This window comes from Microcaecilia unicolor, chromosome 7 (assembly GCF_901765095.1).
Source record: "Microcaecilia unicolor chromosome 7, aMicUni1.1, whole genome shotgun sequence".
NCBI lineage: Eukaryota > Metazoa > Chordata > Amphibia > Gymnophiona > Siphonopidae > Microcaecilia > Microcaecilia unicolor.
Genome location: NC_044037.1, coordinates 26,188,759 through 26,207,586, shown reverse-complemented (window position 1 = coordinate 26,207,586; position 18,828 = coordinate 26,188,759). Strand labels below are relative to the sequence as shown.

General features: G+C 42.6%; 1 protein-coding gene across 2 annotated transcripts in view; it reads right to left on the bottom strand.

Annotated features, from left to right (window-relative positions):
- The window catches only part of THOC2 (THO complex 2), a 272,468-nt gene that overhangs the window by 89,021 nt on the left and 164,619 nt on the right, over positions 1 to 18,828 (bottom strand). Inside the window, exons 29-33 of one of the 2 annotated variants that reach the window (XM_030209899.1) lie at positions 10,003 to 10,187; positions 9,345 to 9,447; positions 8,353 to 8,792; positions 3,451 to 3,509; positions 1,933 to 1,968 (exon numbers count right to left, since the gene is read on the bottom strand). In XM_030209899.1, the coding sequence (XP_030065759.1) occupies positions 1,933 to 1,968; positions 3,451 to 3,509; positions 8,353 to 8,792; positions 9,345 to 9,447; positions 10,003 to 10,187 (823 nt within the window). The remainder of the gene's footprint in view (positions 1 to 1,932; positions 1,969 to 3,450; positions 3,510 to 8,352; positions 8,793 to 9,344; positions 9,448 to 10,002; positions 10,188 to 18,828) is intronic. The other variant, XM_030209900.1, reaches the window with a different exon arrangement.

The window sequence follows — 18,828 nt, the reverse complement described above, 5'->3', positions numbered from 1 at the left end:
AAGTGCCAATATACAGAAACATACTTGCTTGCTAAAATTTTACAATACATATTACATATTAAGACAAACAACCAAGTAAATTACTTGGAAACTATGCAATACTGTAGCCTAATGACTGATTTATTATAGTGCAATATAAGACAAACAAGTTACTGCATTACTATCGAGGAAATCATGTATCAAACTAAAGCAGGAGTCCAGAAAAGACTGAAAACCAAATAAGAGCAAACTAACTTAACAAAATTCTAGACAGAAAAGATGGCTGGGAGTAAATTTCCTTTCAATAGAAGCTAATGGTGTCATATTCCTTTAAATGGCTTAACCATGCTTATTACCGCCACATTCTATTTTTAATGATTGTCCGATAAAATGTACAAAAGTTGTGGAAAGAGAATTAGTATACTTGGAGGCATATTTTCAACGCATTTAGACTTACAAAGTTACGTAGTAAACTAAGCAACTTCGTAAGTCTAAGTGCTTTGAAAATCAGCCCCCTTATCTATGGAAGGTTTAGCATTTCGGGAAGAAGAAAGTGGACAGCCTCATTGGACAATAAGCTTTCTTCAAATCTAAAATATGTTTCCTTTAACTACTACTCATTCATCTTCATTCTGGGAAAGATTACCTTCATCCAGTAGGACACCACAGCTGGGAAGCTCTTACTAGTATAAGTGCAATAATGTAGATCCTCTACTGCAAGAGCCTATAGTAAAGGAGGGGTGGCAAAAAGAATCAAGGAGAGTGAAACTGCCAGCCTTCATTAACTAAATAAAGTCAGCCTTCTGACATACCTGTAAGCAGACAATAAGGAGTATAAATTCATTTTAGAACATATTCTAACACTATCACCTGCAAGAATTGGAATAATAGCTAATCCATAATGTAAAAGTATACCTCCTCATTCTATAACAGACCATCTAAATGTAAGAGCCATTTGCATGCTTATATTTATAGAATATTGCCATCCACACACAAATATGTGCACACATATGCCTAAATTACAACAGTATGCTCAGTGCTACATTTGTCATTTACACACACATATCGCTTAGTGCGTAAACAAGAGGAGGCATTTACAGGGGAGGGGCATGGACGGGGCAGAGTTACCAGTTTAGTTTACAAAATACTATAAATTTATGTACTTGAATTTTCACCAGCCATAGACCTGGCATAAATATTCACACCTAGATTTAGGCACACCAATATCAAGTTAAACTAGTATTCAATAAGAATACTTGTGCACATTAAGTGTTCATAATAAAAAGGCACAGTGCTGCGGAAATATGGCACCTAAAGTGTGGTGCCCACTTATAGAATTGCCCCCAAAGTGATGAAGTTGTCAATAAGCACTCAGATGGTAACACTTCTTGAAGTTTTAACATCAACAACAATAGCAAAAAAACATCAGCAACAAATCAGTGTACACAGTAGCAGCAAAATCATGGAACTCAAACTGCAGAATTAAGTTTTCTTCCAGAGGCTGTAGCTCAACCTAAGACCTTCATGCAGAAATGTGAAGGTTCACAAAGGGAAGTCCAGAAGAACACTGTCTAACCTAATTCACAATAAAAATAAAGCTAATTTGAGTAGATAATAGTAGAAACTTCGAATATGTAGTACGTGCTGAAAATCTCAGAGAAATAAAATGGAGTTGGCTAGAACACTAATATCTCTCATAAAACTGAAACCTGCATTAATGCAATCAGTGTTACCACCTGTCCAAGTCACTCCTTAGTTTGAAATACAGGATGAGCTAAAAATACATTGAGGCATATTTTCAAAGCACTTAGCCTCCCAAAGTTCCATAGAAACCTATGGAACTTAGCCTCCCAAAGTGCTTTGAAAATATGCCTCATTATGTACACTTCAGTTAGTCTGAAATATGAAAAAAACTAGAATCCAGTTAGTGAGAACTTTAAAAAATATTCAGACCTTTGATGAAGAGTCCTTGAGGTCGCTGAAGTTGTCCTGCAGAAAATGAATGGAGATGACACATAAGCTGGCAATGATCTCAGAAACCAGAAGAACTTGTGGATGGCATGGCTGCAACCTTCAAACAGAACAGCCACTCCTTCTGGGAACAAATCTTTCATTTTGTTAATAATATCACATAAAGATCAACATTTAAAACATGCTAGTATCCCCTGCAAGTGAATTTAAACTATACTACTATGAATATATATGCAAAGCAATTTTATTTGACTACAAAAAGGTTGTTTGCTTATAACTTTACAAGACATACTGAAAAACATGCACTTTATATTTACCTTAGGAAAATAAATACCATAAATAATTTAGTCCTATATTTTAAAACTGCATGTATCAAAGTGGGGAATTTAAGTTCTAATATGTTCTAGCGACAAACTCAATGTAAGAAATAACTATACGTATATATATGTGTGTATGTGCATGTTAACATTACATTTACTCAATCCAAATTATTAAGTTGCAAGGAAAACACCTTACAGGAAGAAAACAGTATTTCTTTCAACATAAATTATTTTCAATAAATGTGTCAATCAAAAAAAAAATGTTGATAAGCTGATGAAAGTTAAACAGCACATCACGGTAATCCATCACAGTGCTCTTGAAGTAATAAAAACTTACAGTTTAAGGGTTCAACGAACTGCAAATTCAAAGATTCCATGAACTTAGATGATTTAGAATTAAAATTACACATGGCGCAATGAAGGGCTATTCTGATTCGTCCATGTAGGCTACACCCACGATATTTTGCTGCTTGGATACCAGGAGCTTCTTTTAGCTGCGTGATATGCTGGATGGCTGCCAGATCTGCTTTACTCATACCGCAGGGCTCAACAGGGTAGGCACTCTTCGTAACATTAAAAAACTTCGAACAGCAGATGCAGCAGAAAACTGCATGCTCGTGGGACACACACAACTACAGGAGGACTGATCACCAAAGAGACTTGAAAGAGAAAACGCCTTTCAGAATTCCTTCACAGAAGGTACAATTTGGCACGAGGTTCTTCAAGATGCATGATGAATTCACAGGTATACCATATCATCTAGGAAATCTTCAGTGCTATAAATTCTTCATATTAAATGTTGAAAAAATATTCTTCACTTTGCTGCAAAAACTTGTTTGCTTGTATCCAACACTGCAGGCCCCAAAAAAATGATTGTTTAAAACGTGGAGGCACTTCTGGGTTAATTCTCTTCTCTTGCAATATTTGATGCACATTATTTACAAAAATGAGTAGTAGGTCCTTGAAGATGACTCTATTCACTTTAAATAAAAAAAAAATATCTTAATAAAAAATAGTCCACCAAAAAGGGAAAGGAATGCATTCTGTGCTGCAATAACAACAAAAAGCAACCTTCAGCGGTTCCAATGTACACTTGGCACCAAACTTGAAGGAAGACGGACACTTGTACTTCAGATGGGTGAGCATAACATGGGCGCTGCCTTCCTCAGGCTATACTAACCTTTACTGTTGAGGAATGTGATGGAGAAGAGTGGGTATCTAGTTTGCGACGTTTTTGTTCTGCAAAAGATTTAAAAAAAAAATTCTTTTGTTAACAAAACTCTAAAACTAGCTCAAATTTTATTAACGATTCTAAATGGCAAATAAGATTTAAATGAGCAGTTACGTTTTTTTTCTAGCTTATTAAACAGATATATTCAGAGTTACTAGTCCTGTAGCATACGAGCATTGGTGGATTAGATTCCTCTGAAGTGAGAAGTGCAAATAGTGTGAATAGTATGCACATCCTTTTCCCCGTATGGCTACCAATTCTCCAAAAGTATGCACACATTTCCATTTTAAAAAATACCCCAGGGAATGTATGCACTTCCATTTATACATGCTCTTTATCTGGGTTAATTTATGTGTATGCCATTGTACAGGCATATAAATGCAGCCTTACACTTGGGAATGCCTCTGCTCATTATGAGTCAATGTATGTATGAAATGAAATTCAACATATTCCTGCAATTTTATATCAAGCTATTTTATGCAATAACTACCTAATTCTGTAAATTTGTATGCCCAACTAGTGCACAATGCTGCCTGTGAAGTTACACGCGTAACTTAATTAGCTAGAGCCACTAACTGGCATTATTAGCTATAAATTAACTGGTGCTAACAGCAGTAATTAGCAGTTACATGCGTAAATGCCGTAGTCGGTATTTACTAATCCGCACATGCAAATTCCATAACACACCATTTCAAGGGGATATGTGCAGGTCAGGGGTGTGCTTAGCAGTTATATGCACAGGTTATAGAATACCTGTATTTACACACGTAACTGCTTACAGTTAGGTATGACCATTTACACTAGCCATTTGGCTAGTATAAGTGTTCATGTCTAACGTTAGGTGCATAAAAGAAGATTTAAGCTAGTACAGTGCATTCCACTTAAGTGCAAGGGTTCCAGACTGAAATTCCACTTGTACTTATCCAGAGAATGCACATATTCAAAGTATTATTTAAGTAAACAAACAAAGCCAGTGTAGCATAACTTATTACTGCTATTGGACAGTAAATAATTATCACTGCAAAAAGTTGTAAGGTCATAATAATGTTTGTAACACTAGAACCCATTACCCTCTAGATAACCTCTCACAATGTCCAAGCTTTGTAGTGCAGCAGCAAATGTCACAGTGAGTCTTGCTTCACAGTCACCACCAACTTCCACTTCCATTAGCTCATTATCTGTGTCTGTAATGCAGCAGCAAATGTCACAGTGGGTCTTGCTTCACGCTCACCGCCAATTTCCACTCCCATTGGCTCATCATCTGTGTCTCCAGCATCCTCAGCCACAGACTGCAAACTCTAAACTAATCTCATCATTTATATCAGCAGATGTCTGCAGGTTGTCATCAACTGCCTCATAACAGTCAAACTCCTCAACAGTCACTCCAGCTGGGAGATCAATAGTAGATTTACAATTTTCATCAGAATACCATTCTTTCATAAAGCTAGCCCGTCTGTAGTAGTTGGAAATTGTACTCTGGGTAACATAACACCAAGTCTCCTTCTGCATGTGTAGAGAATTCAGAAGGCTACGTCTGAAAGCCATCTCGGCAGCTTGGTTGTCAATGTTTTCATCATTGTCCATTATGCCCATCAGATGGCACAGCACCAGCACTCTATGCTTCTTGAAATTGGCTATGATACCCTGATCAATTGGCTGAAGAAGTGAAATTGTGTTGGGCAGTAGGAACACAGGCTTAACTTTTGATAGTCTAACAACACCATTGTGTGCTGCACAGTTGTCACACAGAATCAGAAATTTACACTTCTCCCTGCACATTGTGTTATCCAATTTTGTTTTAGCCATTGTAGCCAAATTTCTCAGGTCATCCAAGCATTTTTGTTTGTCTCATAAGCCACTGGAAGTTGTTTAACTTTATTTAAGCAACATGGTTGCTTACTCTTCTGAATTGTAAGTGGCTCCAGCTTTTCACTTCCATCCATGTTGCATGAGAGTAGCAGTGTTGGTCTTTTCTTTGGCATTTTTGTTCCAGCCACCTCAGCCTGCTTGAATGCCAGCGTCCCATCTGGAATAGCTCTCCAATGAAGAACTGTTTCATCTGCATTAAAAAAATGTCACATGGCTGGTAACCTTTCATGATACCCGGTAGAATATTTGCCACCCATCTCTACATACCCATCTCATCTGCATCTTGTTTTTTGCCATGCTGTTTTTTTTAACTTGATGTTGTGTTTTACTTTCCATTGCTCCAGCCACCCAACAGTTGCACTACTGGCCAATACAAGGTTTCTGCCAAATGATTGGCTTTCTCCATGAGTAGGGGACCAATGACAGGAAGTGGACGCTCCTTGCTTGTGAAAACCAGCGAAGAGAAGCTTCTTCCATATCTTCTGCTTTTACAGCTCTGTTGCATTTTCTTTCAGGATTGGTGTTTTTCTGCCAATCCTCAAGAAGCTTGACCTTCTGCTTGTAAATGTGTGAGATTTGCAATGAAGGCCTGACTTTCCTTATTGTCCAGTCGTTTGATAGCATCTATCCTAAAGCAAGTGAAAGCGCCTTACACATGCATAATGACATGGCCATTTCACTGTTTGCTTTGCTACAGTCACTCAATCGCATGGGCGTTTAGCTGGACAGTTCAATTTTATAGCCCTCGGTTTTTGTACTCCATCGCCACTACAGTCGCTCAATTGCACAGGCGTTTAGGTGCACGTACCTGTATATTACATTTTAGAGTCCATGGGTGATTGAAATTTTGAGCTGTCAATTGCATGGGTGAGAAAGAAAATGGCGGCAACCTCCTCCTTCACTCGGAGCCGCATGATCCATGCTGCTGTGCATCACAAGCTGTGAGCCAATGGAGAGGAGAGAGGCAGGACTGCGCGCTCCTATCTCAATGACTCCCAGCTTCATGATGTACAACTGCCATGCCACATTGCAACTGTGCATCATAAACCCGGGAGCCAATTAGGTAGGAAGGATGGCTCATGCAGCATTAGAACTATACATGGACAGGAGAGAATGAGGGAAATTGCACTTAAAAGGAGTGATGTCGTAAATAGAAAGGCTTGAGGTATTGCACATAACCGGAGTATGCACTTATCAGTGGTGTGCCAAACCAGAATACGTTCATATTAGAACGAATGGGAAAAATTTGAAACTGGTAGTTTCCGTTGCAGATAAGAGGTGTGTGCATTTGTCTAACATGTACTTAAGTGGTTTGCACTGTATTCTACAAAAGCAATTAATTGCACACGCAATTGCTGTTACAGAATCAGAGTATAGCATACATCATCCTGCACCCAACTTTTAAATGTTGCTCAAAAGCACCCATATGTGTCACTAGATGGTTTACTGAAAATTGATGCCTGTATAACTAAAGTCCTCCAGTAACAAAAAATAAGATTTACATGAATTCTATTAAAACAATTTGTAATACAACAGTCCAAACCCCATCCTTTTATGTAAAAAAAATTAAGTTACAGAAATTGAGCATTATAGTTCAGAATGGATCCATGACTTCAGTCATGTTTTCACAGAGACGGTCACATATTGTCCTGAAAGTTCACATACTATGTCATATTTTCAACTGATTCAATGAAGAGGTATCACAACCTAATTGTTCAGAATCCATATAGAATTTTTAACTTAAGTGTTATACCAAGAATTGAGAAAAATCCTGGTCATGTAATCAAATGTTATTGAGTGGTGTAACAAGAAATTACCAATGGAAAATGGGGATGAGAAAATCAGTAACACAGGGGCTAAGAAGAAAAATCATAAAGGGTATGTTTTCAATGAAGCTAAAGGAAACTTGTTTGTTTTATGTACATTACCTTATGGCACATAAATAGGTCAATATTTAAATTTCAAGAAAACAGAGACAGCAAAAAGCCTGCAAGTCAGTTTGCTTACATGTCTTCTGCCAAGACCTAAATTTCCTACAATTTCACTAAAAAAATTTTTTTAAACCTACAGAAAAAAAAGCTGCAAACAAAAAGGCTTACAGCAAGCGAAGTAGGACTTTTGTCCAAATGTGCTCAAGTTTATCATCAGGCAAGAAGGTTCTACAGTGCTTTCTACTTTGAACAATTTTTTTCCTTTACATTAAGGGTCCCTTTTACTAAGCAGTGGTAAGCCCAATGACAGCTTACTGCTTGCTAAACAGGAAGTACCACTGGGCAACCGCAACAGCCCAGCTGTCATATCCGGCACTACAAAAATGTATTTTTGTAGCACCGGAGTGTACCTGGCGGTAATCAGATAGTGTCGCGTGCCGCCCGGTTACCGCCAGGTTCTTAGTCACCTCAATGATTGGCGGTAAGGGTTCCTCTCCAAAATGGCTGCGCAAGTGCTTTACTTGCAGCAAGGCCATTTCCTGCAGGAAAGAGAGACTTCCCTTTTATTCGCTGTGGTAAAAGCAGGCCTCGGAACACGTGAAAAACCTGCGCCAATGCCAGCGCAGGTCCCCTTTTACCGCAGCTTGATAAAAGGGGCCCTAAATCTTTGGGCACATGCAGCACTATTTCAAAACGCTGCATACAAATGGACTTACCATATTTTTGTCATTTTTTTTTTTTTTTAAACACCAAAAACTTTTATTTTCTTTAGTCTACAGAAACTTTAGCCAAATACTGAACTTAAAATAAATCAAAGCTTTCATTTAAAGTCTTCAATCTGTAGAGAAAATTTTTTAAAGAAGTCATAAGCAGATAACAATGTAGCTAAGAAAAAGCAAAACGACAGCCAGGTGGCAAAACAGCCAGTCTGACTTAATATCCATTTTAGGTCAAACAGAAAGCTGGTTATAATACAAACTGTAATTTTAAGGTATGGAGGAAATTAACTGTTTTATTTATCCAAAATGAAAGTGAACAAGTTTTAGCCTACCCCTCTCAGACTCCTGTTGCTCTGACCGGGGAACAGGTGACTTCAAGGGCCCAACAACTGCAACCTTGTCTCCTCCCTTAATGCTCTCCTTGGATTTCGTATCCTTTGAAACCTCTCTCTCTCTGGAAGGCTCTCTCTCTCTCTCCTTCTCTGCAGCCAGTTTTAATTCAATGTTGGTAACAACTATCTTGGATTTTTCTTCTTTGGATGCTTTGTCTTCCTTCTTCACTTTCTCCTTTTCTTTGTCAGATTTTGGTGTTTTTTCTTTGGCCTCTCTCGGTTTGTCATCTTTAACTGCCCGTTCTTCCTTTGGCTTCTCTTTTCCCTCCTTCCCTTGCATCTTGGCCTCTGGAATAGCAACAGGAACCTTTTCTTTTTTTTCTTTCTCTTTTTCCTTTCCACTCTTTTCTTTATCATCTTTTTCTTTAACGAGCTTGCTACTAACAAAGGAAAAGGGCATGTTAAAACTTCCTGAATACAGAAAGGAAGAGCATTATTCATCTATCAAGGCCACATCAAACTAATTTCTGGTACAGTTTAATTTAAAAGTATACTTATTGCTAGAGGGTGGAAAGAAAAAAAGGTACCCAAGCTCACTTAATGATAAGAAGAAACAGATTTTCAGGGACAGCAACAGGGTTACTGTACAATAAAATATTCTGCGGCCCCTTCTTTAAATTTGCATTATTATAAATCAAGAACACTTCAACAAAGAAAACAGGTACAATCTACTCATTACAGGGATCAGGAGTTTCAAAAAAAACTTTTCAAAATATTATCAAAGCCCACAATAAGGTTGGGTCTAATCGTAAACTCTGGAACAGGAATAATAAAACAGATAAAAAGCTTAGTACAATGGAGGGAATAAATCTGATCCATATTTAGATTATAGAGTTTAACACAACCTCCTCATATTAAACATATGCCCCCAACTTTCTCCAAAACCCTGAACAGCAGCAATGACCAGTGGGATGGAAGAGCAGAGTTCTCACCTATTTGAAGCAGCGTTTCCATTACTGGTGGACATCTTTGGTGTAGCACTGGCAGCTTTATTAACTACTTTTGCAGCACTCTGAGATTTCTCTTTTGCTTTTTCTGACAAGAGAAAAGAAGATAATCTGTTGAGAGAAATATTTGGATGCCGAATACACATATCACATGGTGCTCATATATTCTTGGCCACTGGAAGGTGTGCACATGACGTGCAACTGTTCTGGGGACAAACATGCCTTGTCAGGTAGCACTATAGCAGCAGCAGCGCTCTATAACCGCTCACTTGGCTGATACCTTGTGGGTATGTCATTTGAGGGGGCCCTTGCCTACTCCCTCTCCTGCTTAACAAAAAAAAAAAACCCTGGGGTACCGGTAGGCTCAACTGTGGGCCCAAGTATACTGTCTCAGACCTGCATCCAACGAAACCCATACTTAATGCAATAAACAAGCACACAGACTCCCTGGAATAGCAAGATAGTGAACCACAGGACACAGATCTCACAAGCTGCATGCAGCTGTCTAAGTTACTTAATTGTGCTCACGTTAACCAAAGCAAAAGCACTTGATTTTCTCGGAGGTAAAAGGAAAATATAAAAAGGAAACATTTATAAAATCAATGTAGAAAATATAAAAAATACATTTTATAAATTATCATACCAGTCTCTTCAGCTGTGCATTCTTCAGTTTTGGCTGCATTCACTGTGATGGATGCAGGCTGACCAGCACTACCTGGTCCATTCTGGATCACAGCAGGTGCCACACTCCTCACAGGTGGATCCTTGTGGTGGAACTCATTTTCAGGCACCATGTAAGGTTTTCTACTTTTCAACTGTCCAGAATAGCTGAAATTCGCACAAAGCATTAAATAGCAAGAAATACAGAAACAAACAAGAGGGACAAATATTTTTTGTATGTTTTAACATTTCTCAAATGCAGGAGAGACTTTGCATTTTTATAGTTTATAGTAAAGTTCTGTATTTATCATTCTACAGTTTAATAATGTTATAGTTATAGCTGCTCCAGTTTATTTTGTCAGTTCTCCTAAGCTGTGTATAGACCTGGTAAGAATGGAACTGATGGGGGGGGGGGGGGAGGTATCTAAAACAAGAAAAACTGTTCCTTTACAAGGAAGCATAATCTGCTTCTAATACAAGTACTGCTTCATATCAAATACTTTGGAGTATTATATTCTTTGAATATATATAAATACACTTCTAGAATTATATAATTGTTCTTGTTTTAAATAATGATCAACAAACTAGCTACAAAGTAAGGAAAACAATGTTACTTACCTGTAACAGATGTTCTCCAAGGGCAGCACAAGATATAAGTCCTTAATAATGGGGGGCACAATTCAACGAAACCCAATGTAGTAAAAATAAATAACTTGCTCTTGATCTTCAGAGCTTTCTAGCACATTTTAATTTTGTATGTGTGAGAGTTCCCAAATTATCACTATTATCCAGCTTCCAGAGGAGATAGGTAGGAATTAAAGACTTCAATTCAGCCACCCTCCGAAAAAGCGAAGATACTTACCTGTAGCAGGTATTCTCCAAGGACAGCAGGCTGATTGTTCTCACGATTGGGTCAACGCCAGCGGCAGCCCAGAAGACCGGCAAAAAATTTTGCAAGCAAAATAAGAGTCTTCGAGAACTCTCCGGAGCACGGGCAGAGTGCACCACGCATGAGTGAACAGCTTCCCACCCGCCGCATGAGACTGTCATCGTCAATTTAATAAAAAGCAAACTACAGAACTAGAACAACTCCAAAGGGGAGGAGGATGGGTTTGTGAGAACAATCAGCCTGTTGTCCTCGGAGAATACCTGCTACAGGTAAGTATCTTCGCTTTCTCAGAGGACAAGCAGGCTGCTTGTTCTCACGACTGGGGTATCCCTAGCACCCAGGCTCACTCAAAACAATGAACATTGGTCAATTGGGACTCGCAACGGCGAGAACAGAACATAGATTGACCTGAAAAGAAACACAACTAAATGAGAGTGCAGAATGGAACATAATAAAATAGACCTAGGGGGATGGAGTTGGATTCTAAACCCCGAACAGATTCTGCATCACTGACTGCCCAAACCCACTGTCGCGTTGGGTATCTTGCTGAAGGCAGTAGTGAGATGTGAATGTGTGGACTGATGACCATGTTGCTGCCTTGCAAATCTCTTCAACAGAAGCTGACTTCAAGTGAGTCACTGACGCAGCCATGGCTCTGACATTATGAGCCGTGACATGGCCCTCTAGAGTCAGCCCAGCTTGGGCATAAGTAAAGGAAATGCAATCCTCTAGCCAATTAGAGATTGTGCGTTTTCCGATGGCGACTCCACTCCTGTTGGGATCAAAAGAAACAACAACTGGGCGGACTATCTATAGGGCTTCGTTCGCTCCACATAAAAGGCCAATGCTCTCTTACAGTCCAAGGTGTGCAACTTGTCTTCACCAGAGCGGGTATGAGGACGGGGAAAAATGCTGGCAAGACAATTGACTGGTTCAGATGGAACTCAGACACCACCTTCGGCAAGAACTTAGAGTGAGTGCGGAAAACTACTCTGTTATGATGAAACTTTATATAAGGTGCATGCACTACCAGGGCTTGGAGTTCACCGACTCTATGAGCTGAAGTAACAGCCACCAAGAAAATGACCTTCCAAGTCAAATACTTCAGATGGCAGGAATTCAGTGGCTCAAAAGGAGCTTTCATCAGCTGGGTGAGAACAACGTTGAGATCCCATGATACTGGTGGGAGGTCTGACAGGGGACTTTGACAAAAGCAAACCTCTCATGAATCGAATAATTAAAGGCTGTCCAGTGATAGGCCTTCCCTCTACACGTTGATGATAAGCACTAATTGCACTAAGGTGAACTCTTACGGAGTTGGTCTTGAGACCAGACTCTGATAAGTGTAGAAGGTATTCCAGCAGGGTCCGTGTAGGACAAGAAAAAGGATCTAAGGCCTTGCTGTCACACCAGACGGCAAACCTCCTCCATTTGAAAGAACAACACTTTTTTGTGAAATCTTTCCTGGAAGCAAGACTCAGAAGACACCCTCTGGAAGACCTAAAGAGGCAATTTCTAAGCTCTCAACATCCAGGCCGTGAGAGCCAGAGACTGGAGATTTGGGTGTAGAAGCGACCCCTCGTTCTGGATGATGAGGGTCGGTCTTGCTTGAGTTTCAGCAAAGTCTTCCCTACTAGAGGTATAGGAGAATACGCATACAGAAAGCCTGTCCCCCAATGCAGGAGAAAGGCATCTGACGCTAGTCTGTCATGGGCTTGAAGTCTGGAACAGAACTGAGGGACTTTATGATTGATCTGAGTGGCAAAAAGATCCACCAAGGGGGTGCCCCACACTCGAAAGATCTTGTGGACAACGCCCATGTTCAGCAACCACTCGTGAGGTTGCATGATCCTGCTCAACCTGTCGACCAGACTGTTGTTTATGCCTGCCAGATACGTGGCTCGGAGAAACATGCCATGACGGTGAGCCCAAAGCCACATCCGGACGGCTTCCTGACACAGAGGTCGAGATCCGGTGCCCTCCTGCTTGTTGGTATACCTAACTGTCTGAATCAGAATGATTTGGTTGGACAGCCGATCTCTGAAAGCCTTGAGAGCGTTCCAGATCACTCGTAATTCCGGGAGGTTGATCTGAAGACCCTTTTCCTGAAAGGACCAAGCTCCTTGAGTGTGAAGTCCATCTCCACGAGCTCCCCACCCTAGGAGGGATGCATACGTCATCAGCACTTTTTGTGGCTGAGGAATTAGGAATGGACGTCCCAAGGTCAAATTGGATCGAATGGTCCACCACTGAAGGGAACTGCAAAAGTCAGTGGAGAGATGGAGATGGATCACATCCTCTAGATCCCCTGTGGCTTGGCACCACTGGGAAGCTAGGGTCCATTGAGCTGATCTCATATGTAGGCGTGCCATGGGAGTTGCATGAACTGTAGAGGCCATATGTCCTAAGAGTCTCAACATCTGTCGAGCTGTGATCTGTTGAGATGCTCGAGCCATGGACACGAGGGCCAGGAGATTGTCTGCCCTTGCCTGAGGAAGATAAGCTTGAGACGTCCGTGTGTCCAACAGAGCTCCAATGAACTCCAATTTTTGAACCAGGCCAAGATGGGACTTGGGATAATTGACCACAAATCCCAGTAGCTCTAACACTCGAATAGTTATCCGCATGGACTGTAGAGCGCCTGCCTCCGAGGTGCTCTTCACCAGCTAATTGTTGAGATAAGGGAACGCATGCACTCCCAGTCTGCGTAGCGATGCTGCAACAGCCAGGCACTTTGTAAAAAACCCTGGGCGCAGACGCGAGGCCAAAGGGCCGTACACAGTACTGAAAGTGCCGAGTTCCCAACTGAAATCGAAGATACTTCCTGTGAGCTGGGAGTATTAAGATGTGGGTATAGGCATCCTTTAAGTCCAGAGAGCATAGCCAATCGTTTTCCTGAATCATGGGAAGAAGGGTGCCTAGGGAAACCATCCTGAACTTTTCTCGGACTAGGAATTTTGTTCAGGGCCCTTAGGTCTAGGATGGGACGCATCCCTCCTGTTTTCTTTTGCACAAGGAAGTATCTGGAATAGAATCCCAGCCCTTCTTCCCCTGGTGGAACGGGTTCGACTGCACTGGCCTTTAGAAGGGCGGAGTTCCTCTACAAGTACCTGCTTGTGCTGGGAGCTGAAAGACTGAGCTCCCGGTGGACAATTTGGAGGCCTGGATTCCAGATTGAGAGTGTACCCTAACCAGACTATTTGAAGAACCCACCGGTCAGAGGTTATAAGAGGCCACCTTTGGTGAAAAAATATTAACCTCCCTCCAACCGGTAAGTCGTCCGGAACGGACACTTGCACTGTGGCTATGCTGCACTGGAGCCAGTCAAAAGCCCGTCCCTTGCTTTTGCTGAGGAGCCCTAGGGGCCTTAGGAGCACGCTGTTGATGAGAACGAGCGCACTGGGACTGAGCCTGGGTAGGCTGCCGAGAAGCAGGAGTGTACCCACGCCTATTATAGGAATAGGGAGCACTCCTCTTCCATCCAAAAAACCTCCTAGATGAGGAGGTGGTAGCAGAAGATGCCCGGTGGGAGAGAGAATCCATAGCATCATGGTGCTTTTTGATCTCATCGACCACATCCTCTACTTTTTTGCCAAAAAGGTTACCCCCCTCCCCCCAGCAAGGAACATCCGCCATTCGCTGCTGGATGTTATGATCCAGGTCAGAGACAAGCAGCCATGAGAGTCTGCGCATCACTATACCTTGAGCAGCTATTCTGGATGTCACATCAAAAGTGTCGTAAGTACCCCTGGCCAGGAATTTTCGACACGCCTTCTGTTGCCTGACCACCTGGTGAAAAGGTTCGGCGAGCTCCAGAGGAAGCGCTTCGACCAAACTAGACAATTGCCTCACCGAGTTCCGCGAGTGGATGCTCACGTAGAGCTGGTATGTCTGAATCTTGGCTGCGAGCATAGCGGCCTGATATGTCTTCCTCCCAAAAGAATCCGAGGTCCTAGACTGTCTGCCTGGGGGGCGCCGAGGCATAGTCCCTAGTACTCTTGGCTCTCTTGAGAGCAGAATCCACCACCATGGAATCGTGAGGTAGTTGCGACTTTACCATTACAGGCTCTCCATGGACTCTGTAATGGGACTCAGCTTTTTTGGATTAGAGAGAGGGAACGACCAGTTTCGCATAAGAACTTCCCTGAGTGTGTTATGCAAAGGAGCCGTTGCAACCTCTGTAGGTGGAGAAAGATAATCCAAGACATTGAGCATCTTGGCCCTGGGCTCATCACAACCTCCATAGGGAAGGGAATATCCTTAGACACTTCCCAAACAAAGGAGGAAAAAGAAAGATTCTCAGGTGGAGACATCCGTTTCACAATGGGCGGAGTAGGATCAGAGGGGACACCATAGGACTCTTCTTCAGAAAAGTATCTGGGATCTTCCTCTTCCTCCCACAAACGCTGATCTTCGGTATCGGACAAAAGCTCTTTAAGAGCAGCCCGAACCCGAGCCTGTCTCGAAGTCGACCCCTGCCTGGACTGCAGCGAAGCTTCCTCCGCCGATGTAGAGTCGACCCGGGTGGCAGCCGATTCCGCAAGCGGCACCGAGGTCAGGGACCTCACCACAGGCGAAGGACCAGATGCCGCTTCAACAGTCAGTGCAGAAAGCGCAAGCACCCCTGGCGCCGAAGTAGACTGGCGCAGCAATCCTTCCAGAAGCTCTGGAAGAAGGGGCCTGATGCGCTCGTCGAGAGCTGCCATCGGAAAAGGCTGCGGGGCCGGTGGCAGAACTTGTGGGAGCTCAAGAGCCGGTACCAGGCTGCCAGAAGACCGACGCTTCAGCACCTCCTCTATAGAGGGTGAGCGGTCCTCTCTGCGCCGACGCTTCTTGGGTGCCAAATCCCTCGGCTCCCCAGAGCTCTCGGTACCGCGCATGGAAGGCGATCGATGATGGTGCTTCTTAGCCTTCGCTCGATGCCTGTCATCGAGACTCCTCAGTACCGAAGAGGAGGATGTGGAATCCTCACGCCTCCTCGGGGCCGGGTCCGACGAAGGGCGGTCCCGGGGGGTCTGCATAGCAGTAGGCCTCGAGACAAGTGGAGACGCACTCGATGCCTTGTTGCTCCCAGCACGATGTGATCATTAGACAGCCATTACCTGTGCTCTCAAAGTCGATGCTTCCCTCGACGTCAACGCCACCGACCTTGGTACCGAAGCCGATGCCGAAGGACCGGACCGATCAGCAAAAAGATTTTCCCGTTGAGTCTCCCGAGACACTTGGGTCCGTTTTTTCATTAAAGGACACAGCTTACAAGCAGCTGGAAGATGATCGGGCCCAAGGCACTGGAGACACCACGAGTGGGGGTCGGTACCCGAGATGGTCCGGTTGCACTGAGTACAACGCTTGAAGCAGCTGGGTGTCCTCGATGACATGGACAGAAAAACGGCGGCTGCGAAATTAAAGGACGCGATTGTGCCAATTAAAAAGGCAAAAATAGGAAAAAGGAAAAAACAAAACCCAGATGCGTGGCCTAAAAGAGGGCCGCGATGAAAAGAAAGAAAATTTATACTCAGTGACTAAAAACTAAAAACTAAGGAAAATAAGGGCTAATAAAACTAAACAAAAAAGAAGATAAAGTAGTAAAAGAGGAAGCGGTAACCCTAAGATCTCCTGGGCTGAAGGTAACACAGCGAAAAAAACTCCGTGTCATCTCAGTCGCGGAAAAAAAGAAACTGAGGATGACATGCTCGTGTGGCAGGCTGGAAGCCATTCGCGCATGCGCGGTGCGTTCTGCCTGCACTCTGGAGCACTCTCGAAGATTCTTATTTTGCTTGCAAAATTTTTTGCCATCCTGGGCCACCGCGGGCATTGACCCAATCGTGAGAACAAGCAGCCTGCTTGCCCTAGGAGAATACCTGCTACAGGTAAACAACTTTATTTTCTCCAAGGACAAACAGGATATGAAGTCCTCACAGATAGGGATTTATTTACATGCTTACAGTCTCCATGAAACCACCCAAGGTAACTTACAACAACACAATTCCATCCATTTGAAAATCTTAAAACAGCATAACAATCTCCCATTCCACAACAGAACGAACACTAAAAACCCTGCTTCCTCAAACCCAAATATTTAAAAATGTAAACATCCACTAGTACAATGCAATCTTTAGGCAACAAAATATGCATCACCATATTTAACAAGGCATTTACATGGATATGTACAGTGGGGGAAATAAGTATTTGATCCCTTGCTGATTTTGTAAGTTTGCCCACTGACAAAGACATGAGCAGCCCATAATTGAAGGGTAGGTTATTGGTAACAGTGAGAGATAGCACATCACAAATTAAATCCGGAAAATCACATTGTGGAAAGTATATGAATTTATTTGCATTCTGCAGAGGGAAATAAGTATTTGATCCCCCACCAACCAGTAAGAGATCTGGCCCCTACAGACCAGGTAGATGCTCCAAATCAACTCGTTACCTGCATGACAGACAGCTGTCGGCAATGGTCACCTGTATGAAAGACACCTGTCCACAGACTCAGTGAATCAGTCAGACTCTAACCTCTACAAAATGGCCAAGAGCAAGGAGCTGTCTAAGGATGTCAGGGACAAGATCATACACCTGCACAAGGCTGGAATGGGCTACAAAACCATCAGTAAGACGCTGGGCGAGAAGGAGACAACTGTTGGTGCCATAGTAAGAAAATGGAAGAAGTACAAAATGACTGTCAATCGACAAAGATCTGGGGCTCCACGCAAAATCTCACCTCGTGGGGTATCCTTGATCATGAGGAAGGTTAGAAATCAGCCTACAACTACAAGGGGGGAACTTGTCAATGATCTCAAGGCAGCTGGGACCACTGTCACCACGAAAACCATTGGTAACACATTACGACATAACGGATTGCAATCCTGCAGTGCCCGCAAGGTCCCCCTGCTCCGGAAGGCACATGTGACGGCCCGTCTGAAGTTTGCCAGTGAACACCTGGATGATGCCGAGAGTGATTGGGAGAAGGTGCTGTGGTCAGATGAGACAAAAATTGAGCTCTTTGGCATGAACTCAACTCGCCGTGTTTGGAGGAAGAGAAATGCTGCCTATGACCCAAAGAACACTGTCCCCACTGTCAAGCATGGAGGTGGAAATGTTATGTTTTGGGGGTGTTTCTCTGCTAAGGGCACAGGACTACTTCACCGCATCAATGGGAGAATGGATGGGGCCATGTACCGTACAATTCTGAGTGACAACCTCCTTCCCTCCGCCAGGGCCTTAAAAATGGGTCGTGGCTGGGTCTTCCAGCACGACAATGACCCAAAACATACAGCCAAGGCAACAAAGGAGTGGCTCAGGAAGAAGCACATTAGGGTCATGGAGTGGCCTAGCCAGTCACCAGACCTTAATCCCATTGAAAACTTATGGAGGGAGCTGAAGCTGCGAGTTGCCAAGCGACAGCCCAGAACTCTTAATGATTTAGAGATGATCTGCAAAGAGGAGTGGACCAAAATTCCTCCTGACATGTGTGCAAACCTCATCATCAACTACAGAAGACGTCTGACCGCTGTGCTTGCCAACAAGGGTTTTGCCACCAAGTATTAGGTCTTGTTTGCCAGAGGGATCAAATACTTATTTCCCTCTGCAGAATGCAAATAAATTCATATACTTTCCACAATGTGATTTTCCGGATTTAATTTGTGATGTGCTATCTCTCACTGTTACCAATAACCTACCCTTCAATTATGGGCTGCTCATGTCTTTGTCAGTGGGCAAACTTACAAAATCAGCAAGGGATCAAATACTTATTTCCCCCACTGTAAGAAAAAAGGAGTCCTTTCTTCCTTCTATCTTAAATAACTTTAAAGACATTTAAATAAATCCATAGTTTCTGCCCATAAACAAAGCTTCAGCATTTTGAAAAAAAAAACAAAAACATGTGCATTACATGATTTACATCCTGTTCTTCTTGTACAC